Source organism: Sceloporus occidentalis, unplaced genomic scaffold (genome assembly GCF_023333645.1).
Source record: "Sceloporus occidentalis isolate IW3139 unplaced genomic scaffold, rSceOcc1.0.p SCAF_3, whole genome shotgun sequence".
Classification (NCBI taxonomy): Eukaryota; Metazoa; Chordata; class Lepidosauria; order Squamata; family Phrynosomatidae; genus Sceloporus; species Sceloporus occidentalis.
In genome coordinates this window covers 205,447,053-205,474,315 of record NW_028316983.1, presented here as the reverse complement: position 1 = coordinate 205,474,315, position 27,263 = coordinate 205,447,053, and the positions used below count along the sequence as shown (strand labels likewise).

Below are 27,263 nucleotides of genomic sequence, written 5' to 3'. Positions count from 1 at the left end.
CCGTTCCTAGCCCTATCCTTCCACCTGAGTCCCATGGCAGCGTTTTGATAGGCGGATTCCTATCTCCATGGCAACGCGTTGACTGCTTCTCTCTCTGTTCTCCAAGAGGCGGGAAGAAGAGTGGAGCTGCGGCTGCTGGTGCCTCTCTGAGAGGCGCCTCCTCCTCTTTCTCTCCGCCTGAAGCAGGAGGCGACGACACTTCGAAATAAGGAGCAGCAGCGGTCAGCCACGTCTGTTCTCTGGAGAAACAATGCAGCTTGGCATCACTTTTACTGCCATGGCTCCATGCTGTGGAATTCTGGGAATGGTCGTTTGTTGGGGCACCTTTGGTTCCACAGCATGGAATTCCACAGCATGGAGCCATGGCAGTAAAAGTGATGCCAAGCTGCATTGTTTCTCCAGTCTGTAGAATCATTACATAGAAAGATCTTGTAGCCCCTTTGAGACTAAGGGAAAAGAAATTGGCAGCATGAGCTTTGCTAAGACTGCATCTGAGGAAGTAGACCAAAGTCTAGGAAAAAGCTCATGCTGCCCGTTTCTTTCTTTCAGTGAGTCTCAAAGGGGCTACAAGATCTCCCTCTAAGACTGGCACGGCTGTATCTTTGTATTATTATTATTATTATGCTTTATTTATATAGTAGATTTACACAGCGCTCTACATACAAACAATAATGTTTGTGTGGAAGAGGGAGTTTCCGCGGGGGTTTGTGTGTCGCCTTGTTGTGTGATAAGCAGCACCTGTCAAAGTTCCCGCTTTTTGCACTCGGAGTTAGGATCTCCCTCCAGTTTTCATCCTGGGAACCCTGTTGTTTGTTGTTGTGTTTGTGCGACACGGTCATTTCCGATTTAGGGGCCCAAAACACACTGGAGCAATAGTCCAGTTTGGGATGATGGCGGCATCGGGACGTCGTCTCAAAACAATCCCGCTTTTGCGCGGTATTACCGGATCTAATCCCTGTTTACTCACAGGATTTGGACGCTTTGCCTCCCGTGTGATAAACTCCTAAGTCTTTGGATTCTGCATGTCCATAGTATGGGAAGGATGGAATAGAGCGGCATTGTAGCCGAATCAAGACTAGAGGAAATGTGGAGCTAAAACGCTTTTAACTTCCCCCTTCCAAAAATAAAATAAATCCAAAGACACTTAATGGTAATAAATAAATAAATAAATCCAATTTTACAAAAGGGCATAAAACAGAACTAGAAACCCTGCTCCCATAGAGGGTAGTAGTTCATGGAGTTCAAGTTGGTTTCATATTTCACTCACTAATTTCAAAAGGCCTATTATTCTGTGATTCTATGTTTCTATGCAAAGACCCAGTTCAAACTTATTCAGATGAGCAATCTCTTTGTTTTTTCGCCTGGCAGTCCACTAAACAACAAGGAAGACTGAAAGATAAAAGAGTCCTATACTAGGGGAAACAATGGGATATAAATTAAATGAGAGAAAAGGTGATGTCTGAAAAGAAAGAAGGATATAGCCCTTCATACTTTGAATTTTAGCCCCATCCCCAACAGAGTAACCCACAGGGAATGACGCCTGTAATAAATAAATAAATTCCCTACTTTGAGCCTGTACAGAAAGACCAAAATAAAGCTGCTTATGGTCACTTTGGAGGTATGCTGTTTAAATGATGCATGCGTCCTAAGAGGCCGGAAGCCGTGCCAAAGCCATGCTCCAGTACTAAGGAGCACAGCTTTGGTGCAGCTTTTGGCTTCTTAGGATACATGTATCAAAAGCAGCATACCTCCAAAGTGACCCGAAGCAGCTTTATTTTGGCCTGTCTGTATGGGCCCTTTGTTTGCAAACAGAAATACGAAAGGAAGTACATATGTACAGAATTGTTAAAAATCTTAAATGAGCTCTCATCAAAGGAAAAGAAAAATGGAAACGTTCCCAGAATTTTACAGAAACATCAAATCCGTTTTTTAAAAGGCCCATTCCAACAAATACTAGAAATTGTTGATATCTATTTCCAAAGCTATGAGGTGGGTAAGCGAGATACATAGAACTGATCCAGCTAAGTTCATTTCTATATGGGTGAATTAGTTCCCCTACTACTGTTGGACTGTGATAAAAATCCAAGGCACTCATGCATAGGAGTGTCTGCAGGGGCAAAATTCCCAGAGCAATCCTATGCTTGATGACTCCATAGTAAACCTCACAAAGTTCAGCATGCCTTATTTTAGGGGAAATGTACTATATGTAGGGTTGCAGTGCCAGCAGTTTTCCAATACACAAACAAATGGAAGAAAAATACCTGTGAGGATTTATTTTTCTTTCAGTCAAGAGTCCTATTTTTGCTAGCGTTTGTTTCTGCAGTGCTGTATTGTAATAAAGTAATGTGACGAATCAAGACTATCCAGAAATGAGTCCCATTAAATAGGATTTCCAAGTTAGGGCTACAAGGTTAAATTGATTATTCAGTCAGATAAAGAACTGAACGTAGTTGTCTACAATATTGTTAAAAGCAGTACATGCAAATTTAATTTTAACAAGTAATAATAATTTGCAGGAACCCTATATGACAAGTGCCATTTGGAGGCCTTTCCTGTACAATACAGGAATGTTTCTACTGAGATGCTGCAGCTGTTTATTAATAAACAAACAAACAAACAAGCTTCATTTATATACAGCTTCATACCACCTAAGCAGTGTCTAAGCGGTTTACAACTGTCTGAAATACTTTTAATACTGCATGCAAATATCTACGGATTTAAACAATTTCTCGGTCAGATGTTACCTCTTCTAGGTAAATTTAGTGTGGACTGTATGTGATTTATATGATAGAACTATAGTATGTAGAATATTTGAAGTGATATATCCCCATGGAAATGTTATTTGTAAGAAAAATCCAGTAAATAAATAACATATTTCCACCTATTTAATCTTAGTTAATAGAAATAGATGGAATAAATAGGTGGAAATTTATTTATTCTTTGTTTATTGGATTTATATCCTGCCTTTTCCCAAATGGTATTTATATGGGGAAAGGAACTAGGAAATAATGCTGTGATGATTTAAAGATTCTTCATAATAAAATATTTTGTAACTGCTTGTTTTTATTTTTAGGGTACTGTATGAAAGGAAAAGAATACCTGTCTGTCAAATTCTTTGACTGGAAAACTGAATTTATTGCAAAACTATGGTTCGGCTGACATTGGAACTGATTGTTAAAAACCTCAGTCAGAAGAATCGCAGGGATGAGTCTTTGGCCCAGCACCTGAGAAAAATAACTCATCTCAAGTTATCTAATAAAAATATAGATATAATAGTAAGAATGTTATCATTATCTGACAATGCAACTTTATTTGAATATCCAGCTGATACTTGCTTTGATTATATATTATTAGCAAAAGCATAGGAAAGAAATGTATATTTCTCACCATTACGTTAATTATCATGAAATATATTTATGAATTTATAATATTTAGTTTAGTAATATTTAGTTCAGTAAAAGTGATCATATTTAGTTTGGTAAAATTACTCTTGTTTTCAGAAAAACTCTTTCTGTGTTTATGACTGAAAACAATTACCGTAACTTCCAATGTTTATGGATACAGTAGTAGTGAATATCTGCTTTTCCAAGATTTGCTTGAAGTTTGCAAAGAGAAGTATATGAGTCAAAATAACTACATTCTGAAATCATTTACACTTCTAATATATTTACAGACCAAAAATATAGGCTGAAATCCAAAAGATCTAGTTTAGGTATAGATAAGGGCTATCACAAAATTTAGTGCTTATGAAGAATTTTTGGTCATTTTCACACAGAGGTAGCTTGCTATGTGACCCAGGAGACAGAAGATATGTTTGAAAAGCACAGTGTCAGTGCTGTCTTGAGTCCTGGAAATCAGTTGTGCTATTTTTGTATCCCAGCCCAGCTAAATATACATAATTTCATTAATGTATTTACAAATATATTTACCAGTGATGATAGTGTTAACATTTTCTGAAAGCATAACTGTTCATACAGCGGGGCAGAGACTGTACCTGGAAAATTTTGCATGTTCAGTCCACTGCTCTGAAGTGAACTTAAATAACAGATTTTAATTCTCTCTCTTAGGATGACCTCTCGTTGTGCAAAAACCTTAATGTTCTTTACTTGTATGATAACCAAATTAGACAAATACATAATCTGGACTTCGCTTCAAACCTAAGACACCTCTATTTGCAGAACAATTGCATTACACGGATTGAAAATCTAGCATCGTTAATAAAACTTCAAAAATTGTAAGTGAAAATATTTGTACAGTTTTTATATGTAAATTGGTGTAAGAAATACAATAATAAATTAAGTGTATGAAAGATAGTATGTACCAAAAATGATGAAATGTTGCACAAACTCTATTGTGATTCTAGTTTCATCTTTTATAAATACAATATCAGAAGCAAGCCATGATAGCATTTTGAGGATCCATTGATTTCAGTGGATAAGTTAAGCACTCTCATTTAAATTTCTGTAGGTTACAGGCATTACTTTTAACCAGATGATGCCTCCAATTAGTAATTGATAGTATTTTAAATATATGTTTTTCTTTCCAGTTTTCAATAACAATGTATATTTTATATTTTTAAAATTTATATAAATCAGTCATTTTGGCCTAAATTGAATGTTCTGCCTGTGGTAGCATCAGGATTTCCATCCTTTCCTTCTGCAGTTTACATAAATACATACCTATAGCAAGTTTTAATAAAAACTAACACTCTGCCCTGATATTAAGAGTTCTCAGATCTCAGAACCTTACTGCTCTTTTTCGGTCCTCAAGTTGAAGGGACGAGGTTTCAGGATAAGAACAGTACGTTGAAAATATTTTCTTAATGTGATAGGCAGGCTATTACTGCTGCAAGCTGCTGTAAATATTCAAAGAGGGTTGCCTGACCCCTCCCCTCCCTTCCATCTTCCCATCATGGTCAGCACCAGGACTCAGTGAGGGACAGCTAAGCTACCTGTAATGCAGTCACTCTCAGGAATCATTTTATGGTACGGTAGACCCTTGTTATACGCTGGGGTTTGGTTCCAAGATCCCCCGTGGATAACAAAATCTGTGGATGCTCAAGTCCCATTAAATATAATGACATAGCAAAATGGTGTCCCTTATAAAAAATGGAAAATCAAGGTTTGATATTTGAAATTTATACTTTTTTTAACATTTTCAAACCGTGAATACTTAAATCCGTGTATAAAATATCATTGTATAAGAAGGGCCGACTGTACTAGAGGATTCTTGCTTTTTCTGTTTTACTGTTAACTTTCCCAAATCTACTCCCACCTTCCCCAGCCTCACCGAAGTTGTTGAAGCAACAGTACAGTTTCTCTTCTTGATCTGAAAGGTACACACATTGCACTATTGTTAACAAAAAGTGCTGCTGTTTCTTCACCTTTATTTGCATGAAAAAAATATTTTTCTTTTAATTACTGAATTCTATTTTTTCTCCTTCTCTGCTCCCCCAATTTGCAGCTAAAAGTCTTTTCCTTTCTCTCTCACTCTCTTTCTCTTTTCTTCTGCTGCCTCCTCAGTTCTCTGCTTACATATGTCTTCTTCGCAGTACCATCACTAGGGGGGTGCACACTGCACCAGGTGACACCATGGAAGGGTGGTGACAGCCTATGAGCATCCCCCAACCTCCCTGCTGTGAGCCATGGCGTGTGGCAGGGGGTGGAGGACCTGGTGTCCCCAGTCCCTGCCCTGCGAGGCTTGATTTCCAAGCCTTGCAAGGCAGGGAGGCGGAGGATCCAGACTCCCCAGTCCCTGCTGTACGAGGCTTGGAAATCAAGCCTCGCAGGGCAGGGAGGGAAAGGCCCTGGCATCCCTAGTCCTTGACCCTGTCTGTGGCTTTACTTTAGAGTAAAGCTGCGCAGAGCAGAGACGGGGAGAGCCCCATGCATGGCTTTAGTCTAAAGTAAAGCCGCACAGGACAAGGAGGGAGGGACCCTTTTGGTTCCCCTGAAGCCCCACCTCCGAAGCCCCCGCACTGGGTGAAACCCTGGTGCGGAACACTGCTGCTTCTTGGTCCTCCCCCAATCTTTTATCTTTTTTTCTCCATCTGTCCTCACTTCTCCTAGGTGCACTTATCCTCTTCTCTTTCCTTTCCTTTTGTATATTTCCAGCTTGCTCTACTTTGCTCTGTCACCAAAGAATACCTTGAAACCATGCAGGTTATGAAACGGGAGGAATTTCTTTTAAATTCGAATGAAAAGAAAGAGGAGCCATAACGCATTCACTTAAAGTCGCTAGTTTAGCACAATTACATGAATGCGCATTGCATTCGAACTGGCTTCCCATTGCCTGAAAATAGCATGCCATTGCCTGAATTTGTGTGTGGCAGTCTATCATGCAATAACGTGAAACCCCATGATTGCGTTCAGACTGACTTCCCATTGCCCGAATTTGCGTGTAGTGGGTTATCACGCAATAACGTTAAACCCCAGGATTGCGTTCAGATTGCCATTGGTTTATATTTCCAATTTCCCTTGTCTGATAAACTCCCATGACTGAGATACATTAGGTTCTCAAGATTTCCATTAAACTTAGTAGTACATTCTTCTCAGTAGACCAACATAGCTAGGATTGCTTTGCTGGTCTGTCATCATCTGTGATTACCACCACCATCTCATCTCTGCCTCCTTGCCATTTTTGGTCATTATTGCAATATTAGCATTATTATAATTATGATTATTTTGGTGATAAAGGAGGATTCTGCAACCTACTGTTTAATAAAATATGCTAAGGTGACTAGTGAAGGACACTGGTTAGTGGAAGTAAGCAATTTAAAGTATAGTTTGATAATTCCTTTTTGCTTGGGAACATTTATTTGGTTGAACTATAAGTTCTGTATGCTTTCAAAAGTATTGCCTACTAAAGTATTAAAAAAAGGCCTGGGAGAAATTTGTTGATTTCTCTTCAAAGCAAAATGCATGTATTATTAAAAGCAGTACATACAAAGAAGGTCAAAGCATCTTTAGATTTTGTTTCTTCTGTTCAATATCGATCCTGGAAAACATATCCTACATGGTATTATTTTGTCATTTAATAAGACTCAAATATGCTGTTTTGCTTTCAGAAATAGTGGGTCTGTATTTTTATGCAGATTGCAAAACTATGGCTTGCTTTATATTTTTCTCTTTTTAGGTATCTGGGTGGCAATTACATCACTGTAGTGGAAGGCTTAGAGACTTTAGAAGAGCTGAGGGAATTACATGTTGAAAGCCAGCAACTTCCCCTAGGAGAAAAACTTTTATTTGACCCAAGAAGCCTTCATTCATTGGCAGTAAGAATCTTAAATATAGATGACATCTAGTGATAGATGACTGTTTTCCTTCCCCCCCCCCTTTTTTTTTTTAAAGTTATAAGCACAATTATGGATGTTTTGTTGTTGTTGTGTGCCTTCAAGTTGTTTCCAACATATGGCGACTCTAACGCATACAGTTACTTTATTTCTGTTACTCAAAGATCTCTGCTCCTATATGACATAGAATCATAGAGTTGGAAGAGACCACAAGTACCATCCAGTATAACCTCCTGCTTTATACATAGGCTTATATATTTGGCATCTCTGGCATTAAATACAATCTTGAACATCATTTTGTAACAATTTTCTTTCAAATTATGTGATAACCTCATTGACCTCATTATTTCCCAACTAATTGAATATTATGTCCAAAATTTTGCACTCACTTGTTTTCTTCATATTTTGTTATGGTCCTGTTTCTTCAAGGTCAGTTAGTAACACTCTTTTATTATGAAATAGCTATACAAAGGACTAACCATCAGTTTCTGACAAAGTGCCTCAGAATGAGGTGCTGATAAGATTTACAGTTGTGCTGTGCATTGTTATTCATCTTTCTCACTTCATTCACTTGGGCTTATTTTTAAGCAATTGCATATGACTGTAACCTTTGATTTTGCTTTTGTTAATTTATTTTTTCTTTGCAGAAGTCTTTATCAGTTTTAAATATCAGCAATAATAATATTGATGAACTCAGTGATTTAGCAATTCTGGAGAATATTTCCCACCTCATAGCTGTTGACAACCAGATTCACCATATAAAGGTAATAAAAAAGAGGTGGGGATTGATAAGTAGCAAAGGAATTAAGTAATACTCAGTTTCTCAGTATCTGAAGTTATTTTCTTAGAAACAGATAAAGTTAATGTGTGCGTGAATATAGGATGCCTTTTGAGTGATTCAAAGGGCTGATGTTTCTTTTCACCATGTGATTTACAATATTGTTAATCTTATCTTAATATTTTTCTGAGGGAACTTGACAAATTAATGGAGAATGAGATTATTGGCAATTAATATTTGTCTACCATATATACTCGACTATAAGTAAACTTCATGTATAAGTCTAGGCCAGGTTTTGGGGCCAAACTTAAAAATTCTGAAATGACCTGTGGATAAGTCGATGATAAAATTTAGGGGCATGAAGCAAAGGATTTAAAGGATGAAGCAAAGGAAAACAATGCAAAAGAACTTACAAAATTCCAGCAGGCATAACAGTTTGTGTTAACACTAAAGCCTGGATAGATGAGAAAATAAGGGGGGAGGGTCATTGCTTCCAGGACAGATATGCTTTTGCCTTTCACCAGGGGATGGTGCCTCTTTAAGTAGGAGTTAAAATACAGTACCTACATTGACCTGTGGATAAGTCGACTTAGGGTTTTTTAAGTCAATTTTTGACTAAAATTTCTAGACTTATACATGAGTATATACAGTACAGTGCACCTGTGTCATACGCAGGCGCACCATATGCAGCTTTCAGCTTATGCTGAAAGCTGCATGGCAAACAGTTAATAGCGTGCATGCTGCATCGCATGCACAACCCCCATTAGTTTCAGTGGGGCTCAAGCATGCGCGAAACTTGCCTTACGCAGTGGGGTCCGGAAAAGATCCTTGCATAATGCAAGGGCGCACTGTATATCTGCCCAATGGCATTGTATATTTAAGCATAAAAAACATAAGAATTTGGAGTGTAACATTTGCAGGCAAGAAAATAAACAGCAGATGACTAACAAGTACAGCTGTAACTCTCTTTCTCACTGTCTCCTCTTCTCGATTGCTATAGGTACAACAATTCAAGTATATGTTGTGATTCAGAACACTGAGTAACATTTTAAAAGATCCAAAGAACAATGAGGTTTTCATCAGTCAGCATAATAAAGATAAACAAGCTGTCAGTTGAGCCTCTTTGAGGAGGGCATTTCACAAACAGGTTGCCACCACCAAAAAGCTATCCACAGTAGCCACTCATTTCATATGTTATCTCTAAGAGCAGAAAGAACATGTCTCCAAATATCTGTTGTTGGGGAACAACAGTGTGAGAGAGCTGTTGACCTCATGTTTTCCTTGTGGCTTTTTTTTTTGCCATCTGGTTGGCCAATGTGGACTAAGTGCTGTACTAAATGGACAGTCTTTGTGTGATCTGAATTACTTCATTTGCTGCCTACTGTCCTGACAGAAACACTGTGCAGCAGATGAAACAGGTACATGACATGACCAGTATCTAGTGTGCTGGAAAAGCCACTTTGCTTATTGCTTGGCTCCTCAGTTAGGATGATGAACAATGGGCAAATGCCTTTTGGCATAACTTTTCATGGGGAAAGCATACTGAATTGGATGGCATTAGAAGGCAGGGCTTCATGGGGAAGGTTTCCCCAAGGGGCAGTGGTCTGTGGGGCCAATCTTCTTCCCCAGCCATTGCTTGTAGGTTGAGGTTAAGACTGACACTTTAATATATCTATAGCAGTACAAATCCTGTTTATTTCAGAACTGTTTGAGCTGGTTCAGTGTTCTGAAGATATAGTTGTAAATCTTTAATTTATTCAACCTTTGGCCATTATTGATTATGACAACAAGATATCAAAAAGATGAATTCCTTCACTTCACAATTCAGTCAGGAACAAGAGAAAAAATATAGATTTCTTGAAACAGATAATGACAGACCGTCAAAGTGATGATAAATTGCTGTCTACAGCTATAGTTAGGGCACTTCAGCTAGACACGGCCAATAAAAATTGGAGCATACTGGTCAAATGCAGGTTCTTAAATGACTATCATTAATTGGGAAGAGGGCTACAATCAGTACTACAGATGTCATCTGAGGCTTTCACTGCCACCACCCCCCAGTGTCTCTAGAATATAATTTGCTCTTTAGTATTTTGTAGCAGACCTCTAAGTGAAAGCATGACACGATCATTTATCAAATAGAAACTGCCCCCAAAAAGTGTCTAGTCCCTTTGGTACAGCTTATTGAAAGGGTGTAAAATGAAAGCACTTTATTAGAGACAGGAAGGCAATGAACAACTAGAGCGTATCCAAGGGGTGATCATATTTCAGCATGGGATTAGTACATTCTTAGATAAACATACACTGTTGTGAGCATGTTCTGGATCATTTATCAACTGAGTACTAGTCAACAAAAATTACAAAATTCTGTGGGTGCCTTCATGAAAGTTTGTCTGTATACTTTTCAGGGTTCCAGTAAAATATATATATACTGTTTGGAATTTCCAAAATCCAGTTTGTGTCATATAAGAGCAGAGCTCTTTGCAAAACAGAAATAAATTTACTTATTAATTAAATAAAACGCAAAGTGTAAATGCTTACATTTAAAATAAATAGAACTACAGTTGGCCCTCCATTTTTGCAGGGATCTGTTTCAGACCCTCCCATGAAAACGGAGACTCACCAATATTCAAAACCCATAGGCTTGAATGGAGTGCGTGCCCACAAGCTTGCGCAGGTTGCACACTATGGAGACGCACCCCAGTGAAAATAGCTCACTCCACTGTGAATATTGCAGACCACGGGCCTCAAGTCCACAAGAAAGGAGGGACGGCTGTATAGATAAATTTAGTTATAATATTTGGATAAATAAGTAAAAGTACTGATGCACCTTTATCTGGTATTTTAGGACCTGGAGCTTGTTCTAGGTGTATGGACCAAGCTTTGCAAAGTAGAGCTGAATGGGAATCCTGTTTGCCACAAACCCAAGTTCCGAGACCGGGTCATAGTGCAGTCAAAATCTCTTGGTAAAATAACTGTACTGTCAGAATACAATTTCCTTTACAAAAAATGCTTATAATATGAATATATTGGTGTTGCATCATACAAATAATATTTATTGTTTCAGAAAACCATCCCTTACCAGAGTATCTTGATTACATACGTCAACAAGAGTTATCAGTTCACATGGAGTATGTGTGTGTGGGTGTTTTAATTGTATGCTTTATACACAAAGTATAGTTCCTATGGTGCATGGCCCAATCATGCATATGGGTAAAATTCCTTCCCAGCCTATCTGTCATGCATAGTGATCAGTAATGAAAATTGGGGGTCCCATGGAGATGTCAGGGATGGTAATGGTCAAAGCCACATGTACCTCCATATAGTGAACCAGGGAAAGAAAAGCCTGCCATTAACTCCAAGAAGAATCCAGTGCTGTCAAAGTCCCTGGATGACTCATTTGGGAGGTTTTTGGGACACCAATCTTGCCACCAAAAGGGGACACAAGGAATAAGCTACCTCCTTTCCCACACATGGTGGCACAAATGCAACCCTGGTAAATAGGGACCTGGGTTTATGCTGGCACAAGGTCATCCACAGGCTGGTTCTCTTGGCTTGAATATATATAAATAGAAAGCAAGAGAGAGATAATGTATCTCCAGCTTTCTGTTAGAAACAAAACCCAAAGGATTAATTCCAGAATCCATCATCTACAAAATGAAGGGCTCCATCCATTTGTAGAGGAAACAGGGACTCAACAGTACCTCTCTGCTGAAGCTAAAGCATTTAGGAAGGCAGACTTTATTATTTCCTCTTTCCTCCAGTGACAGTGATCACTGAGCTTCCCAACCCTCCAAAGAGATTTAAGGGGCCTCCAAGTTGCAGAGAGAATTGGCCAGAGGGGGAAAAAAACCTGATCATGGGTCGAGATCAACTCGAGGGCAGTTAACAACAACAAAACCCTTTACCTGCAGGATCATCCTGTTTCCCAATTCTATTACTTGCAACTCTGAAGCTTGCTCAAGATCAAAATACATAATCAAGTCTTCAAAACAAAGGCTAAATTAGCACATACAAACAAAACTAAGATGAAAAATAAGAAATTTAGCAAGAGTATAAAAGTATATTTAAAAAATTAATGAAACTCACTAAAATAAATTGATCTTGAAAGTGAGCAGTAATGGAGCTAGGCAAAATCCTTTAGGAGGCTATTCCACATCAAACATGCTCCTATGTTTCTGATTAAAGATATGAAAACTCCCTCAGAATGGGCAGGCAAACAAACGAAAAATCCTGTCCCATCCCGCTCCCTATAGCCCATGGGGAAAATGCTTTTTCCCAGTTTTATCCAGAATTTCACATTTCTTGTTTCTGATGAACAATGAAGCTTGTAGGCAAGTTCATATAGGGAGGGGGCAATACTGAAGCCTTCATGTATAGTCATTGGTGACTGCAGAGTTCTGCTGACATGACTACTCCATCTGTCTGTAGAATGGAGGCCAAGGTGTTTGCATTGTCACTCTCTCCCCCTTGATAGCATTGCTAGATTCCCCAGAACACTGGCAGAGCAGCACTAATGGGTTTAGCAAGGTTCACATCACTGAAGCAAGGAGAAGAAGCGTTCTCTTGTGATAAAAATCTAATGATTGTTTAAAAATAAATATGCTACTTTTAAGATTATTTATAATTAATAGAAATAATACAATCTAATACCATGCTGGAAGGCAGAACAGCAAATAGATTACTATTATCAGTAAATTGGATAATCTGACTCTAAATTTGGTTGCTAGAAATGTTGGTTTTAGAATGTAATGCATCTGTATCTAAATGCATAGATCATGCTTCATTCTCATTTTACTGGACCCTGTATAGCAAACAATATTTTGTTTAAGACTGAGTTGAGGACAGGTTTACAAGTTTCCAATTGAATTTCCAGTTGTATTTTGTATTCTTTTCTTGTTCATTGTTTCATCCTCGTTCCATCCTTTCCTCTGCCATGCAATAACCATATTCCTGTATGTTGTTTCATCCTATACCCAATGCACTGTGGAAGTTAGATCAAACACAGATCTCGTATTGTACTAGGGTTTGATCAAGGAAACAATAAAATGTAACAGCATCGATGGTGAAACAGCAATGCCTGTGGAGTCAAAGGCTTCTCTGTGGCATTCCTAAGAATGCCAGAGCTGTGCAAACAACTGGATAATACAGAGTAAACCTAACTTTTATTGATTTAGATTTTACAAAACTTTCCCCTCAGAATTCCTTGATGGAAAAGAAATAAAAGAATTGGAGAGACAATTCCTGATGAATTGGAAAGCATCAAGAGATGCCAGAAAGAAAAACAGGACAGAAACCGTGACAAATGAGCATTCATCATATTCACATTTTGGTAAACACATTATATTTTCATGATTGTTTACAGGTTCAGTATCAAGAGAACATGTTTGAGGCAAAAGATGTCAGTAGAAAATTAACAAGATCCATACCATTTTGTGGTTTTTAAATATGTGTGTGTGTGTGTGTGTGTACACACACACATATACACACACACATACATATATAGCATTTTGGTGTGCTAAAAATTGCTTTCCAATAATACAAAAGAAAAACAGACAACTTACTTCAAATAATCTTCAAAATAATTTTTATTAGCATGTTTATAACTATAATGAAAATTTAGGCAGTTTTATTGTGTCCCATTGAACACTGTTCTCATGGCTGGAATGTTGCAAATTCAGCTATTGTATGAATATGGTTTTAGTACAGTTTTCATGAACTACTAATTTGTATGAATTTCTACAATTTAGCTGTGAAAAAACCTGCAAGTAATATGGAATATGTTTTCTGCCTTTTCTGGTAATACTAATTGGATAATGTTCTCAGGAACCTAGACCTGCTTTTTTAATAATGTATATTCATGTACTGTCAGTAATTTTGTAAAGTTAAATTTCCACATTAGCTAGTTATTCCACAATTTCTGGATGTTTCCTTATCTACTTTGGGATAGTTTTCTGAATAATAAATGCTTCCTATATCTTTGCATGCTCCAGATGATAATGAGTCAGAACATACCCATTTTCCTGTTTACTACTTCCCAATGGCTAAAGAAAAACGAAATTTTCATGTTATGACTGATGTAGATAGATCTGCTCACAATGAAGAATCCCAACCAACAACCTATGAAGAAGACAGAGTTGCTGAAAACATCAGGTATGTTACCTTTCAAACATCTTTCATGACTGCTCTTAGTGAATTATTATTTTTTGAGGTTTAGAAATATGCTTTTTAGCAAGCTGACAGCCTCTTTAAAGTTCATAGAGATTTAGCAAACCAATTTCCAAAAGAAGATTTTAAAATCTTCCAGTATATCTTCCAGTATAGGAATGGAAAGAATATTCATAATTATTTGTTGAAAAAAAAGTTTCCAGCAGTGGGAAACCCTTTGGGAAGAATAATAAACAAGCAAGAATTTTGTGCAATTGTTTTCCTGCTTATTAAAACATCCCAAAGTATTGTGGGGGAAAACTTTTTTTTGCACAAAAATCACTGCAGGATGTTTGATTACAGAGAGACTACTGAATAGGAATATTTGTTTGCTCCTGCAGTGGGAAGAAATCTACTATAGAAGTCACAGATTTATATCCTCGTTGCATTGTATAGAGTATAAATGTTTATCATCATTTAGGTAAAACTAGATGAGAGTCATGTTATTCTGACGATGTGAGTGTGAGGGAGCTCTCACCTCTTTTACTATTCCAGAGCATGCTCATGCTAACCTTTCTCCATGGAATTTTAATTTCACACTTGGTATTTGGCAACAAAAACTCTAGGAGAATGATTTGGATTAAGGAACAAGAGAATGAGAAATGGTTAAGCCTGCTGGCTCATGTGCCAATTTCTTTATTTATTTAGTCTCAAAGGTGCTACGAGATCTCTCTACATACTGATTCTACAGACTAACATGGCTATATCTTTTAATTCTGGCTGTTCTCCAGTCCCAGTTGTTTCTCTAGAAATAGTATTCCTAAATTGAAAAGGGCTGATTCGGTGATGTCAACATGTATCTGTATGTAATCTGCAATTTGGTCATTCAGTTTTTTTCTTTACCACTAGCATATTGATGTATGCAGTACGTGCAATGAAATAGTATGTGGAAACATGCAGCTAATATTTTATTATCAGAAAATAAAACCAACTAGAGCAGTTATACTTTGCTATTAAGTGGCTATAAAGCTTTATACATGTTATATGTATATGGGGCATGCTAGATGAAAAGCAGGAAACCTGTGTACATCTGTTTGACTTCGTGAAAGTCATGAGAAGCTTCCGGTTTCAGCAGAAAATTATAAGCAGTGAGGGTGCTTAACACTTTTCCTAAAGTAACAATAAAAGATATGAGCGTCCATATATGCTATAAGTAACTTGCAGGACAAAACTCTTGGACAAAAGATGGCTGAATAAGTACATGCAGTGTGCACCTGTGTCTCCTAACCATGTAGTGTACTGTTCTGGATAGTTTTTTCAAAAGAAAACTGGGATATAGAAAAATTATTATTGTTATTATTACTCATAAATGATAGCCTATATGCTGTATTCCATGTGCATCCAATATTCCATGGATGTTTCAGGTATACAACAGTAATGTAAACGTCAAATACCCATGGAATCAAATCAAGATGGATAATGTGTAGTTAATTCAGTGATGGAAAGATGAGTTGGAAGTATTTGGGAAATGGTTTAAAAAAATGTTTCTTGAGCATTGAGAATCCCTGATAAGGACAATCTTGGACTGACAAAAAATTTCAAAGTGTGGGACTTCTTTTGTGCAAAATTTACACATGGTCTGTTTTGCAAGGAAACAGCATTTTGCCCTTTTTCTTTCTCAGAAAATGCTTCTTTTTCCCTGCACAAAAAACAAAACAAAACAAAAAAACAAAGGTAAATTTGCACATAGTAATTCCCCAACTACAACAATGTTCACATTAGAAACAGTATTTTCTGCACAGAAAATAGCATTTATCCACAGAATTATTATTTTCTGTGGTTTCCTGCACACACAATGTTGTTTTCTATGAAGAAAAAAAGTCCATGTGCACATTTAGCACATAATTAGTTTCAAACTGTGAATAGTTGATTTCTTGGAGTGGGACAGTGTGGAAAATGTCATGAGTACACAGTACAATACATCAAAAAGGTATAAAGCTTAAGTGGAAAATGCATGCACCAGAGACAGCTAAGACGGAAAGTATCATAGAATCATAGAGTTGGAAGAGACCACAAGGGCCATCCAGTCCAACCCCCTGCCATGCAGGAAATCCCAATCAAAGCATCCCTGACAGATGGCCATCCGGCCTCTGCTTAAAGACCTCCAAGGAGGGAGACTTCACCACTCTCCGAGGGAGTGTGTTCCACTGTCAAACAGCCCTTACTGTCAGGAAGTTCCTAATAATGTTGAGATGGAATCTCTTTTCCTGTATTTTGCATCCATTGTCTCCTTTTGTGTCATGTCTTTTTAGATTGTAAGACTGAGGGTAGGGAACCGTCTAATTAAAAATAATAATTGTAAGCTGCTCTGATAGTCTTTAGGGCTGAAGAGTGGAGTATAAATACCATAAATAAATAAATAAATGTTCCAGGTCCTGTTCTCTGGAGCAGCAGAAAACAAGCTTGTTCCCTCCTCAATATGACATCCCTTCAAATATTTAAACAGGGCTATCTTATCACCTCTTAACCTTCTCTTCTCCAGGCTAAACATCCCCAGCTCCCTAAGTCGTTCCTCATAGGACATGGTTTCCATACCCTTCACCATTTTATTTTATTTATTTATTTTGATTGCCCTCCTTTGGACACGCTCCAGTTTCTCAACATACTTTTTTAATTGTGGTGCCCAGAACTGGACACAATATTCCAGGTGGGGCCTGACCAGAGCAGAATAGAGTGGCACTATTACTTCTTTTGATCTAGACACTATACTTTTATTGATGCAGCCTAAAATTGAATTGACTTTTTTAGCTGCCGCATCACACTGTTGACTCATGTTCAACTTGTGGTCTACATGGACTCCTAGATCCCTTTCACATGTAGTCTCGTTCAGGCAAGTGTTCCTCCATCCTATATCTGTGCATTTCATTCTTCCTCCCTAAGTGCAGTACCTTACATTTCTCCGTGTTGACTTTCATTTTGTTAGCTTTGACCCAGCTTTCTAGTCTATTCAGGTTGTTTTGAATTTTGATCCTGTCCTCTGGGGTATTAGCTGTTCCTCCTAATTTGGTGTCATCTGCAAATTTGATGAGTATGCCCCCAATTCTGTCATCCAAGTCATTAATAAAGATGTTGAATAGCACTGGGCCCAGGACAGAGCCCTGTGGGACCCCACTGGTCACTTCTCTCCAGGATGAAAAGGAGCCATTGTAGAGCCCCCTTTGGGTTCGGCCGGTCAATCAATTACTAATCCATGTAACAGTTACCTTGCCTTACTGAAATCAAGATATACTATATCGATAGCATTCCCTTCATCTACCAAGCTGGTAATTTTATCAAAGAAAGAGATAAGATTTGTCTGGCATGACTTGTTTCTCTGAAACCCATGTTGACTTTTTGTTACTATGGGATTGCCTTATAAATGTTCACAGACTCTCTGTTTAATAATCTGCTCTAGAATCCTTCCTGGTATTGATGTCAGACTAACTGGACGATAATTGTTGGGATCCTCTTTTTTCCCTTTTTGAAGATGGGGACAACGTTTGCCCTCCTCCAGTCTGCTGGGACTTCTCCTGTTCTCCAGGAGTTCTCAAAGATTATTGCCAATGGCTCCGATATTAATAATTTGTAATAATTTGTTTTATTTATATACCACTATTCCAAAGATCATAGCGGTGAACAGCAAGTAAGCTAATTAGCAAGTAAGCTAATTTGCCCCCAACAGTCTGGGTACTCATTTTAGCGACCTTGGAAGGATGCAAGCCTGAGTCGAGCTTGGGCCCTTTTGCTGGTCTTGAACTCGCAACCTTGTGGTTTTGAGTGAATGGCTGCAGTACAGGCATTTAACCACTGCGCCACCAGGGCTCCATATTACATTTGCCAGTTCTTTTAATATGCTTGGATGTAGTTCATCTGGTCTTGGACACTTATATTCATTTAGCTCAGGGGTAGGCAACCTTTTTGAGCTGGGGGCCGGGTTGCTGTCCCTCAGACAACTGGGGGGGCCGAAGCTGGGGGGGTGGAGCTTCCACCCTCTGGGGGTGGAGCCACATGCCGGGGCGGAGCTTCCACCCTCTGGGGCGGAGCCACATGCTGGGGCAGAGCTTCCACCCTCTGGGGGCAGAGCCGCATGCCAGGGCGGAGCTTCCACCAAAGCACCGCAAGGAGAAGGAGGTGTGTGCCTGGCCTCTCCTCCTCGGTCCCTTCCTTCTGCCGAAGCCCAAAAATAAATAATTAAATAATTTTTAAAAAAATTAGATAAATAAAAAATAAGAAATAATTCCTACATACACTGAAAACATTATATTTTGAAGTAAAAAACAAAATGGGAACATATACAATATTTAAAGAACAAGTAAAGTTAAATAAACAAACTTTATTCGGTATTAAATAACAGTGTATTATAACCTAATAATAACAATATTTGCAAGCATAGAAGCTACCAGAAGGCAAGGCCACAAAACAGGGGAAATGCATGCACATTGTCTCAAACCACAAAGGAGCAAGCCAGCCCATGTGGAGGGATTTTGCAAAGAGAATACCAAGGGATAAGCATAATAATAACAATATTTGCAAGCATGGAAGCTACCAGAAGGCCACAAAACAGGAAAAATGCATGCACACTGTCTCACCCCAGAAAGGCACAGGTAGTAGGTGTAGCTTCCGATAACCCCCCTCCCCCAATGAACCAACGTCTCGCGTGGCAGTGGCAGTGGCTCTGGCTCTCGGTGTGTGTGTGTGTCTCTCTATCTTTTGTTCGCTCGATCGCTCTGCCTCCTCCTCCTTTCCCCGCTCTTCCATTTATAGGGAGGAGGGAGGCGGAGGGTGGAGCCAGGAGGGCGGAGCCAGGAGGGTGGAGCCAGGAGGGAGGAGGGCAGAGCCAGAAGGGAGGAGGGGGAGGAGGGCGGCGCCCATTTGGAGGCCCGCTGCGGCCCTTGGAGCTCTCGAACAGGGCTCCAGCGAGCGCACCGGGCCTCCTAGAGGCCCGCTGCGGCCACCGGAGCCCTGTTGGAGGGCTCCAGGGGCCACACCGGGCCTCCCAATGGGCGCCACCATTTTGTTCTTCAAAATGGTGGCGAAGTCTCGCGCAACCTTTCCTGTCGCGCGAGACTTCGCCGCCATTTTGAAGAACAAAATGATGCCTGGAGCGGCGGCAGGAGCAAGCAGGGGCCGGTCGTGCCGCCTCCGCGAGCCAGATCAGGCCCGCGGGCCGGCGGTTGCCAACCCCTGATTTAGCTTAACAAGGTATTCCTGTACTATCTCTTTGCCTATTCTGTGCTGAAATTCCCCTATTCTGTCCTCTGCTCCATTATTCTCAAATTGAGCACCTTTTTCTTTTTCTGAGAACACAGAGGCAAAGAAGGTGTTGAGTAATTCTGCCTTTTCTGTCCCCTTTTAGCATTTTGCCATCTTCTCCATGCAGTGGCCCTACCATTTCTTTTTTCTTTCTTTTGCTGCGGACATATAAGAAAAACCCTTTTTATTGTTCTTAACCTCTCTAGCAAGCCTGAGTTCATTCTGCGCTTTAGCTTTTCTGACTTTACCCCTACACAGGCTAGCTATTTGTTTGAATTCCCCTTTGGTGATTTCCCCGTTTTTCCATTTCTTATACATGTTCCGTTTAAAACTTAGCTCAGTTGAAAGTTCCTTAGTCATTCATCCTGGTTTCTTGAGACACCTCCCATTTTTCTTCCTTACTGGAACTGTTTGAAATTGTGCTCCTATCCATCCTGAACTCCTTTTTCTTTTAATATCCCTGACCATGGGATCACCTCCAGTATTTCTCTGAGTTCAGTTCTCCTAAAGTCTAGAATGCATGTCTGACTATGCCTAGCTTCTCCTTTCCATTGTATAACAAACTCCAGGAGAACATGGTCACTTCCACCTAATGATCCCACCGCTTGCACCCCATTAACCAAGTCAACCTTGTTGGTTAGGATCAGATCTAAAATAGCTGACCCCCTTGTTGCTTCTTCCACCTTTTGGAAAATGAAATTATCTTTGAGGCAAGTGAGGAATTTGCTAGACCTTGAGGACTTAGCTGAATTGTAGCAAATATCAGGATAATTGAAGTCACCCATCACTCCTACATCTCTCCTTTCTGAGCGTGTAGTCATCTGTTCTAGAAAGGTGTCATCAATTTCCTCCATCTGACTTGGGGGTCTGTAGTAGACTCCCACCATAACATCCTTGTTGTTTCCCTCCCCTTTAATTTTTATGTAGATGCTCTCCACCTGGCTTCCAGTATTGTTGTCCTAGCTCTCTTCACTGGTGTAAATATCTCTGACATATAGTGCTATTCCTCCTCCTTTCCTGTTTGGCCTATTTCTCTTAAAAAGGTTATACCCCTCTATTTCTACATTCCATTTCTGAGACTCATCCCACCAGGTTTCAGTGATGCCTATTATATCATATTTGCTTTGTTGTACTAGGAGTTCAAGTTCATCTTGCTTATTTCCCATGCTCTGTGCATTAGTGTAGAGACATCGCAGACCATGGGTCCTCTTTACTTGCTGCCTGTGCAAGTTTTTTTGCCTCGTACAGTTGGGGCCTTGCACTATTTGTCTTGTTTCCTCTATATCAGTTTGACTGTTTTCGCCATCTGTTTCACCTTCCATAATATCGTCTCCCTCCCCCACAGAACTCAGTTTGAAGCCTCCTGATCAAATTCTTGAGACTGTTGGCAAAAACATTTCTTCCAACTGGCGTGAGATGCAACCCATCCGTTGCCAAAAGTCCCTCCGCATGGAACTGCAGCCCATGATCAAAGAATCCAAATCGTTCTCGGTGGCACCATCTGCAGAACCAGTTGTTTACATCTGCTATTTTCCCCTCCTTTCCTGGACTATGCCCTTCAACTTCCAGAAGAGACGAGATGACAACTTGTGCATCCATTTCTTTCAGCTTCCTACCAAGAGCCTCGTAATCCCTTCTGATGTTCTGAAGGCTGTGTCTTGCAGTATCATTGGTTCCCACATGGACCAAAAGGAAGGGGTATTGGTCAGTTTGCTTGACCTGTCTTGTCAGCCTGTCACATCACGGATCTTTGCCCCAGGGAGACAACACACCTCTCGAGACATCTTGTCAGGCCTACAAATCACTGCTTCTGTACCCCTGAGCAAGGAGTCCCCTACTATGACCACACGCCTCCTCCGAGGCTTAGCAGCAGCTGTTCCCTCTGGTAGAACTCTTAGGCTCCCCTGCTCTGTCCTTGAAGTCTGTCCATGCTGCTCTTCCTCATCCTCCTCGATATGGGAAAGAGCTTCAAATCGATTCTCTAGCTGCAAGCTCCCAGAACAATCCCTTGTTGGCCTAGTTCTCTGTGTGACATTCCTCCAGCTGTCTGCCTCCTGTGTATATGAAGTGACCTCCTCCTCCCCAGCAACTTCCTCTGTGTGGTCCCTGTCCATGACCGTTTGTTTCGTTCTATCCTGGAAATCCTCTTGCTCCCTAATATGCTGAAATGTAGCTACTCTGGACTCCAGCTGCTGGACTTTCTCCTCCAAGAGTGTTACCAACTTGCACTTGGTGCATGTGAAGTTCTCAACATTTGTAGGCAAGAAGGTAAACATCCCACAAACAGAACTTTCCAGGTTTGTATGGGGGGAGGCAAAAAACCAAGAATAAAGTGGAAAGTGATGAAAGATCTAAAAGACGGGAGGATTCGGCATTCCAGACTTAAAACAGTATTATTATGCTTGTGCTTTCATTTGGATCATAGATTGGATAACACTCAAAGATAAAAAAATATTAAATTTGGAGGGGTTCAACAAAATATTTGGCTGGCATGGATATTTATGGTATAAAAGAATAATTGCTAACAAAGAATTTGAAAATCATGTAATTAGGAAATCGTTATTATTGGTATGGAGTAAAATTAAAAACAAATTTTATAGACAGTTACCTGCCTGGGTCTCCGCACAGGAGGCATGGAAAATAGAGATAGTGACAAATACAGGAGCGCCACTAAGATACTCAGAATTACTCAATTGGGCTGGTCAAATACCAAAAATTAGAACTGTAGCAGAACTTGAAGCAAAGAGTTATAAATGTTCATGGTTCCCATATAGGCAACTTAAAGTAAGATTCAAAACAGATATGAAGATGGAAGGTATTACAAATTTCGAAAACGAATTAGATAAAATCATCTTTAAATTAAACAAATCCAAAATATCTAAATTAGCATCATAGAATCATAGAGTTGGAAACTTGAGAGGAAACCCATCAGTATAACCATAATTCAGGTTTCTGCTGCAACCACAGAGGCAGAAGAGAAAATTGAAAGATTATATGCTAGAGTCCCAGAGGAGATTGATCACACACCAAAACAGGACATGTTGGTAACCATAACAGTTGAAATGCAAAAGCAGGAAACAGAATAGATTCACTGCTGAAAATGGGAAAAATGCTAATGCCTGAACGAATGTTTCCAATATGGGTAGAGGAGTGGAAGCAAATAGTAATGATAGATGAGGAAGTTCCTGACCTTACTGACAACTTACAAATAAATAAACAGATACAGATAATAGTCACATAGGAGTTCTTAAAGAATTCAGATGTGAAATTGTCAATCTTCTCTCTATAAATAATCATTCTAAGCTGCCTTCATTTTCATGCCAGGAGAAAAGTACCATATAAATAAAATAAATAAAAACATGCTCCTGAAATAGGCTTCTTTGCCTGAGAATTTGAATGTAACCATCATAGCATGAACCTTTAAAAAGTGGGGGAAGGAGTCCAGGAAAGCTTAATATCTGTTCTGAGTAAATTGATAGAAAATAATATTAAAGACAAAATTGTCAAGCATACAGAATAAGACATTCTGATAAAGAATCAGCATGGCTTCTGAAAAGGTATGTTCTGTCTCATGTTTAGAGTTTTTTGAAACACAATGGCAGGACTGATGAGATAGATATTGTTTATTTGGACTTCCAAAAAGCCTTTGACAGATTTTTTCACTAAAGACTCCTGAGCATACTTAGCAATCATGGGATAAAAAGAAGCTGTGTGGATTGAAAACTATGTAAAAGAACAGGACTACAAGGATTTCACCAATGTAGTCCCCAGGGATTTGTATTGGGACTAGTGCTTTTTAACTTGTTCACTGGTGTTCTAGAGTTAGGGCTGATCAAGCAGGTGGTCAGGTTTGCAAATTTTATAAAATTACTTAGCACTGGTTATTCATGGACAAAGCACTGTGCAGTCTACAGGCCACCACTTATGATGAAAACAAAAGTGGATTGTAAAGAGTTCTATAATGAGCTCACCAAACTTGAGGAACGGACATTAAAATGGCAAATTGCTGTAAGGGAAGGTAAAGTGTTATATATTAGGTCAACAAAACTCAACTTCACATATGAGCTGATGGGATCAGAGCTTGCAGCAACAGACCAAAAAAGGAATCTTTGGGTTTTGATAGAAACTTCAGTAATAATGTCAGTCTGCAGTATATACTTCAATAAAAAAGGGAGAGAGAAATAACTGAAAATAAAACTGCCAATATTTTATGCTCCTGATTTGATGACATCTGGAACACAGTATACAGTTCTGTCACCATGTCCAAAAAAGAATATTGTAGACACATTACAACACTTCATCAAGAAAATGGACAACTTTTCATACTTTGGGAATTCTTTGTAAAAGGGGGGGGGGGGGCAGAAAACAATGTCTTATGTGAGAAACATATAGTTTTCTGCAAAAAGAGGGTTTTGCTTTTTTTTTTTTTTTTTTGCAAAAAGTCCAATATTACAAAATAAAAAAGCCAACAGGTGCGCAAAATGTTTTGTAGTCTTCTGCTTTATAAATAGTACATATGAAATTCTTAGCTGTTTCATGAAAGAAAAAAGCAAAGAAAAGATTTAAATCCGTCCAAGAAGACCTGGATTGGATTAGGACTGTAGTAGTAAGGTAGTACAACCATTGTAAAGTCCAACCATTCTTCTTTATCCCTTGCCATTTTCCCAAATGAAATTACACTCAACCCTACGTATTTGCAGATTTGATTATTCACGGATTTGATTAATATGTTTTCTCTAGGAATATGTAGGTCCTCCAGTGCAACTCTGTGGTCAACTTTAAAAGTTGCACTGAAAGACCTAGAGATTCCTAGAGACAATACTTTATTAGGCATTTGTAGCTCCTCCAGTGCAGTTCTGTGGTCAGTGTCTGTTGGACATCCACCACAGAGTTGCACTGGAGGACTAGAGATTACTAGAGAGATGTCCTCTCAGGTAAAAACATGTTTTTGCGGTTTTTCCATATTCATGGGGGTCTTGTGCCCCTAACCCTAGCGAATATGGAGGGACAAGTGTACTATCCTGAAGGTGTTAGCTCCATTGTTAGCAGTATTTTACCTGTATTTTCCCACGCGGACTGAAGTCTTTGAAGTGATAGAAGTCTTTGAAGGGAAGTAAGTTAAGAACAAAGAATTGAATGCCAAGCACCACTTTCTAAATAACTAATGTTAGTTCATGCCCACTTGTGACAGGGTCCCTTCCTGTTTTTTAAATGCCTCATATGGGCCTATAACAGTGGGAAGGGGAAAATCTGGCAAAAATATCCCCTTGAGATCGTTTGGAAGAATTTAGGGATAATGAGATTTGATCAGGAATTTTTTTAAAAACTGACTCCTGGGTGCCACAAAAATACTACTTATGAGTTGCACTTTGCCCACCCGTGTCTTAAAGTGTCAGTTAATTTATTAGAATGACTGGAAGATAGCTAGATAGTGAAAATTAAAATAAATGGGAATTTTATTTATGTAGAATAGAGATATATTTATGTAGATGACATGTAGTTGTTTTTCATTTTTACTTCCACTGTCTTTCTGCTACTAGCTAGAGCATATTAAACAATTAACTATTATGGCTGGATTCTTTATCTACATACCTTGTAAATTCAAACAAAAACCCACCAAACAGTGATACCTTTATTGGCCAACCAAAATGCACAATACACTTGTTGCAAGCTTTCAAAGCTGCACTGGAGACTTCTTGAGGAATCCATTGTCCTCTGCCTACAAAGAGGCCTGTGGCCTCACAGGAATGCAGACATATTGAATCGCAAAAGAGGAGTCCTGGTTGATATCCAAATATACTTTAAATTTCTTGGACTTTGGAAATCTCCCTATTGTCACATGGCCAGAGGAGGAGGGGCCAGCCTGGTAAAAAATACCCTCCCTATACCATCTTAATTAAGGACAGAAACAACAAAATGCAGGCATGTTACTAACATCTCCATTTTTTCCTGTTTGGTATGTAACACTTTGTCTGATGAAGAAGCCAGTGGAGCTTCGAAAGCTTGCAGCAAGTATATTGTGCATTTTGGTTGGCCAATAAAGTTATCACTGGTGGGTTTTTGTTTGAATTTACTAAATGGCCAACACAGCTACCTCTGCATACACACCTTGTAGCAGGGACGTAGCCAAGGGGGGGGGGGGTTCTTGGGATCTGGACCCCCCCTTCCATTAGAAAAATGAATGGTGTGTGCTGCTGCGCCGCCACACCCAAGCCCCATTATAATGGTGGCACTTAGTCTGGACCCCCCCCCCCCTTCCTAAAATCCTAGCTTCGTCCCTGCTTGTAGTGAACCTTATTGAACTCTGTGGCACTTCAAGAGGCCTGTATAGGAGTGCAATCTAACATTCTGTTTCAAATACATAGTGTCATTTTTGAAACCTATGATAACCGAACCATCACTTTTTTTTCTTTCAGTCTTTCACTGTATATCACTGTATTTCTGTGATGGTTATGTATCTTATTTAATACTTAGCACACATACTAGGAAATAGGACTTCCTGCAGCAGTGGATCTTTCTTTTGATTAAATACGCATTGGATAATACTATTAATGATATATAGTGGGCCCTTGGTATTCACTGTGTTTTGGTTCCGGGATCCCGTGTGGATACCAAAATCAGTGGATGCTCAAGTCCCATTAAATACAATGGTGTAGCAAAATGGTGACCCTTTTATAAAATGTCAAAATCAAGGATTGCTTTTTGGATATATGTTTTGGAATATTTTCAAACCATGGATGGTCAAATTTGTAAACAAAGAATACAGTGGATACGAGCTGTACTGTTGTGTGTGTGTGTGTGTTTACATAAACACCCCTGTTTATATCTCATACAGTCCTATGCTAGTCTACTCAGAAGTACATCCTACAGATTTCAATAAGATGTACTATCCAGTAAATGTATATTCTTTGCTGATTTCGTGTATTTCTAGAAGTAAAGGCATACTTGTTAAAGGTGATCCAGACCTTTAAGATACATGCATATGTGTGTGTATTTATCTTAACACATATCTGGATTGCTTTTAACAAGTATGCATTTAAGTATAGAATATAAATCCATGGTAACAGGTGATATTCAGTATTATTGTAGCAAAAGTATTTTTACTTAAAATATTTAAAGGTTTGTTTTATAATTTTCATTGCAGCAATTTAACCTTGAAGAATTCTCAACGTATACAGAAAGATCTGTTTGAACCTCATCTCCTTAGACAAATGCCTCTGTAAGCAGGCACTGGAAAGACATTATTTTTTTGTGTTGTCAATGAACAAATGAGTACATCAGAGCCTACTAGGAAGAAACAGTTGGAAAAGCTTTATATTCAGGTGCAGAACACAAAATATTACCAGTATTTTTATTGCAAGCATAGCAAATTTTCATAATACAAAATCATTATTTTGTGTAATAGTTCCAATGTATTTATATAACTGAGGATTTTTTTAAAGTTTCAGATAAGGTGTGTAGACTTATTTATGAGTAAAGATTTGATACCACAATCCCCATCTCATTTAAGTCACTGGTGAACCCTGCATTTTATCCACAGACAGGCTGTATACACTAAATAGTGAATATATTCTCCAGGTACCAATACTTACAAAACAATTATGACACCATCCCCAAAAAAGAGGGAGGTATTCACATTGGAGGCTGAGCAGAGGAGCTTGAAGAAGCACAAAAATATTAGCAGGGGGGGAAGCTTTAGAGGCAACAACAGTCCCATGAAGACGAAGCCTGGTCAGCAAGCACAGGATGCTGACT

The 27,263-nt window shown here is 39.0% G+C and overlaps 1 protein-coding gene across 3 annotated transcripts; it reads left to right on the top strand.

Moving 5' to 3' along the window:
• Positions 1-27,047, top strand: LOC149317393 (protein phosphatase 1 regulatory subunit 42-like). Of its 3 annotated transcripts, none has more exons than XM_089517411.1 (9): positions 1-221; positions 3,074-3,275; positions 4,068-4,234; positions 7,135-7,273; positions 7,939-8,055; positions 10,918-11,035; positions 13,270-13,401; positions 14,063-14,222; positions 26,653-27,047. In XM_089517411.1, the coding sequence occupies exons 2-9, from the start codon at positions 3,147-3,149 to the stop codon at positions 26,729-26,731; spliced, it is 1,041 nt and encodes a 346-aa protein (XP_089373537.1). In that variant the 5' UTR covers positions 1-221; positions 3,074-3,146; the 3' UTR covers positions 26,732-27,047. The 3 variants fall into 3 exon arrangements, with proteins under 3 accessions (XP_089373537.1, XP_089373538.1, XP_089373539.1); XM_089517412.1 differs by lacking the exon at positions 26,653-27,047 and adding an exon at positions 20,854-21,987; XM_089517413.1 differs by lacking the exon at positions 7,939-8,055.
• Positions 27,048-27,263: the final 216 nt, after the last annotated feature.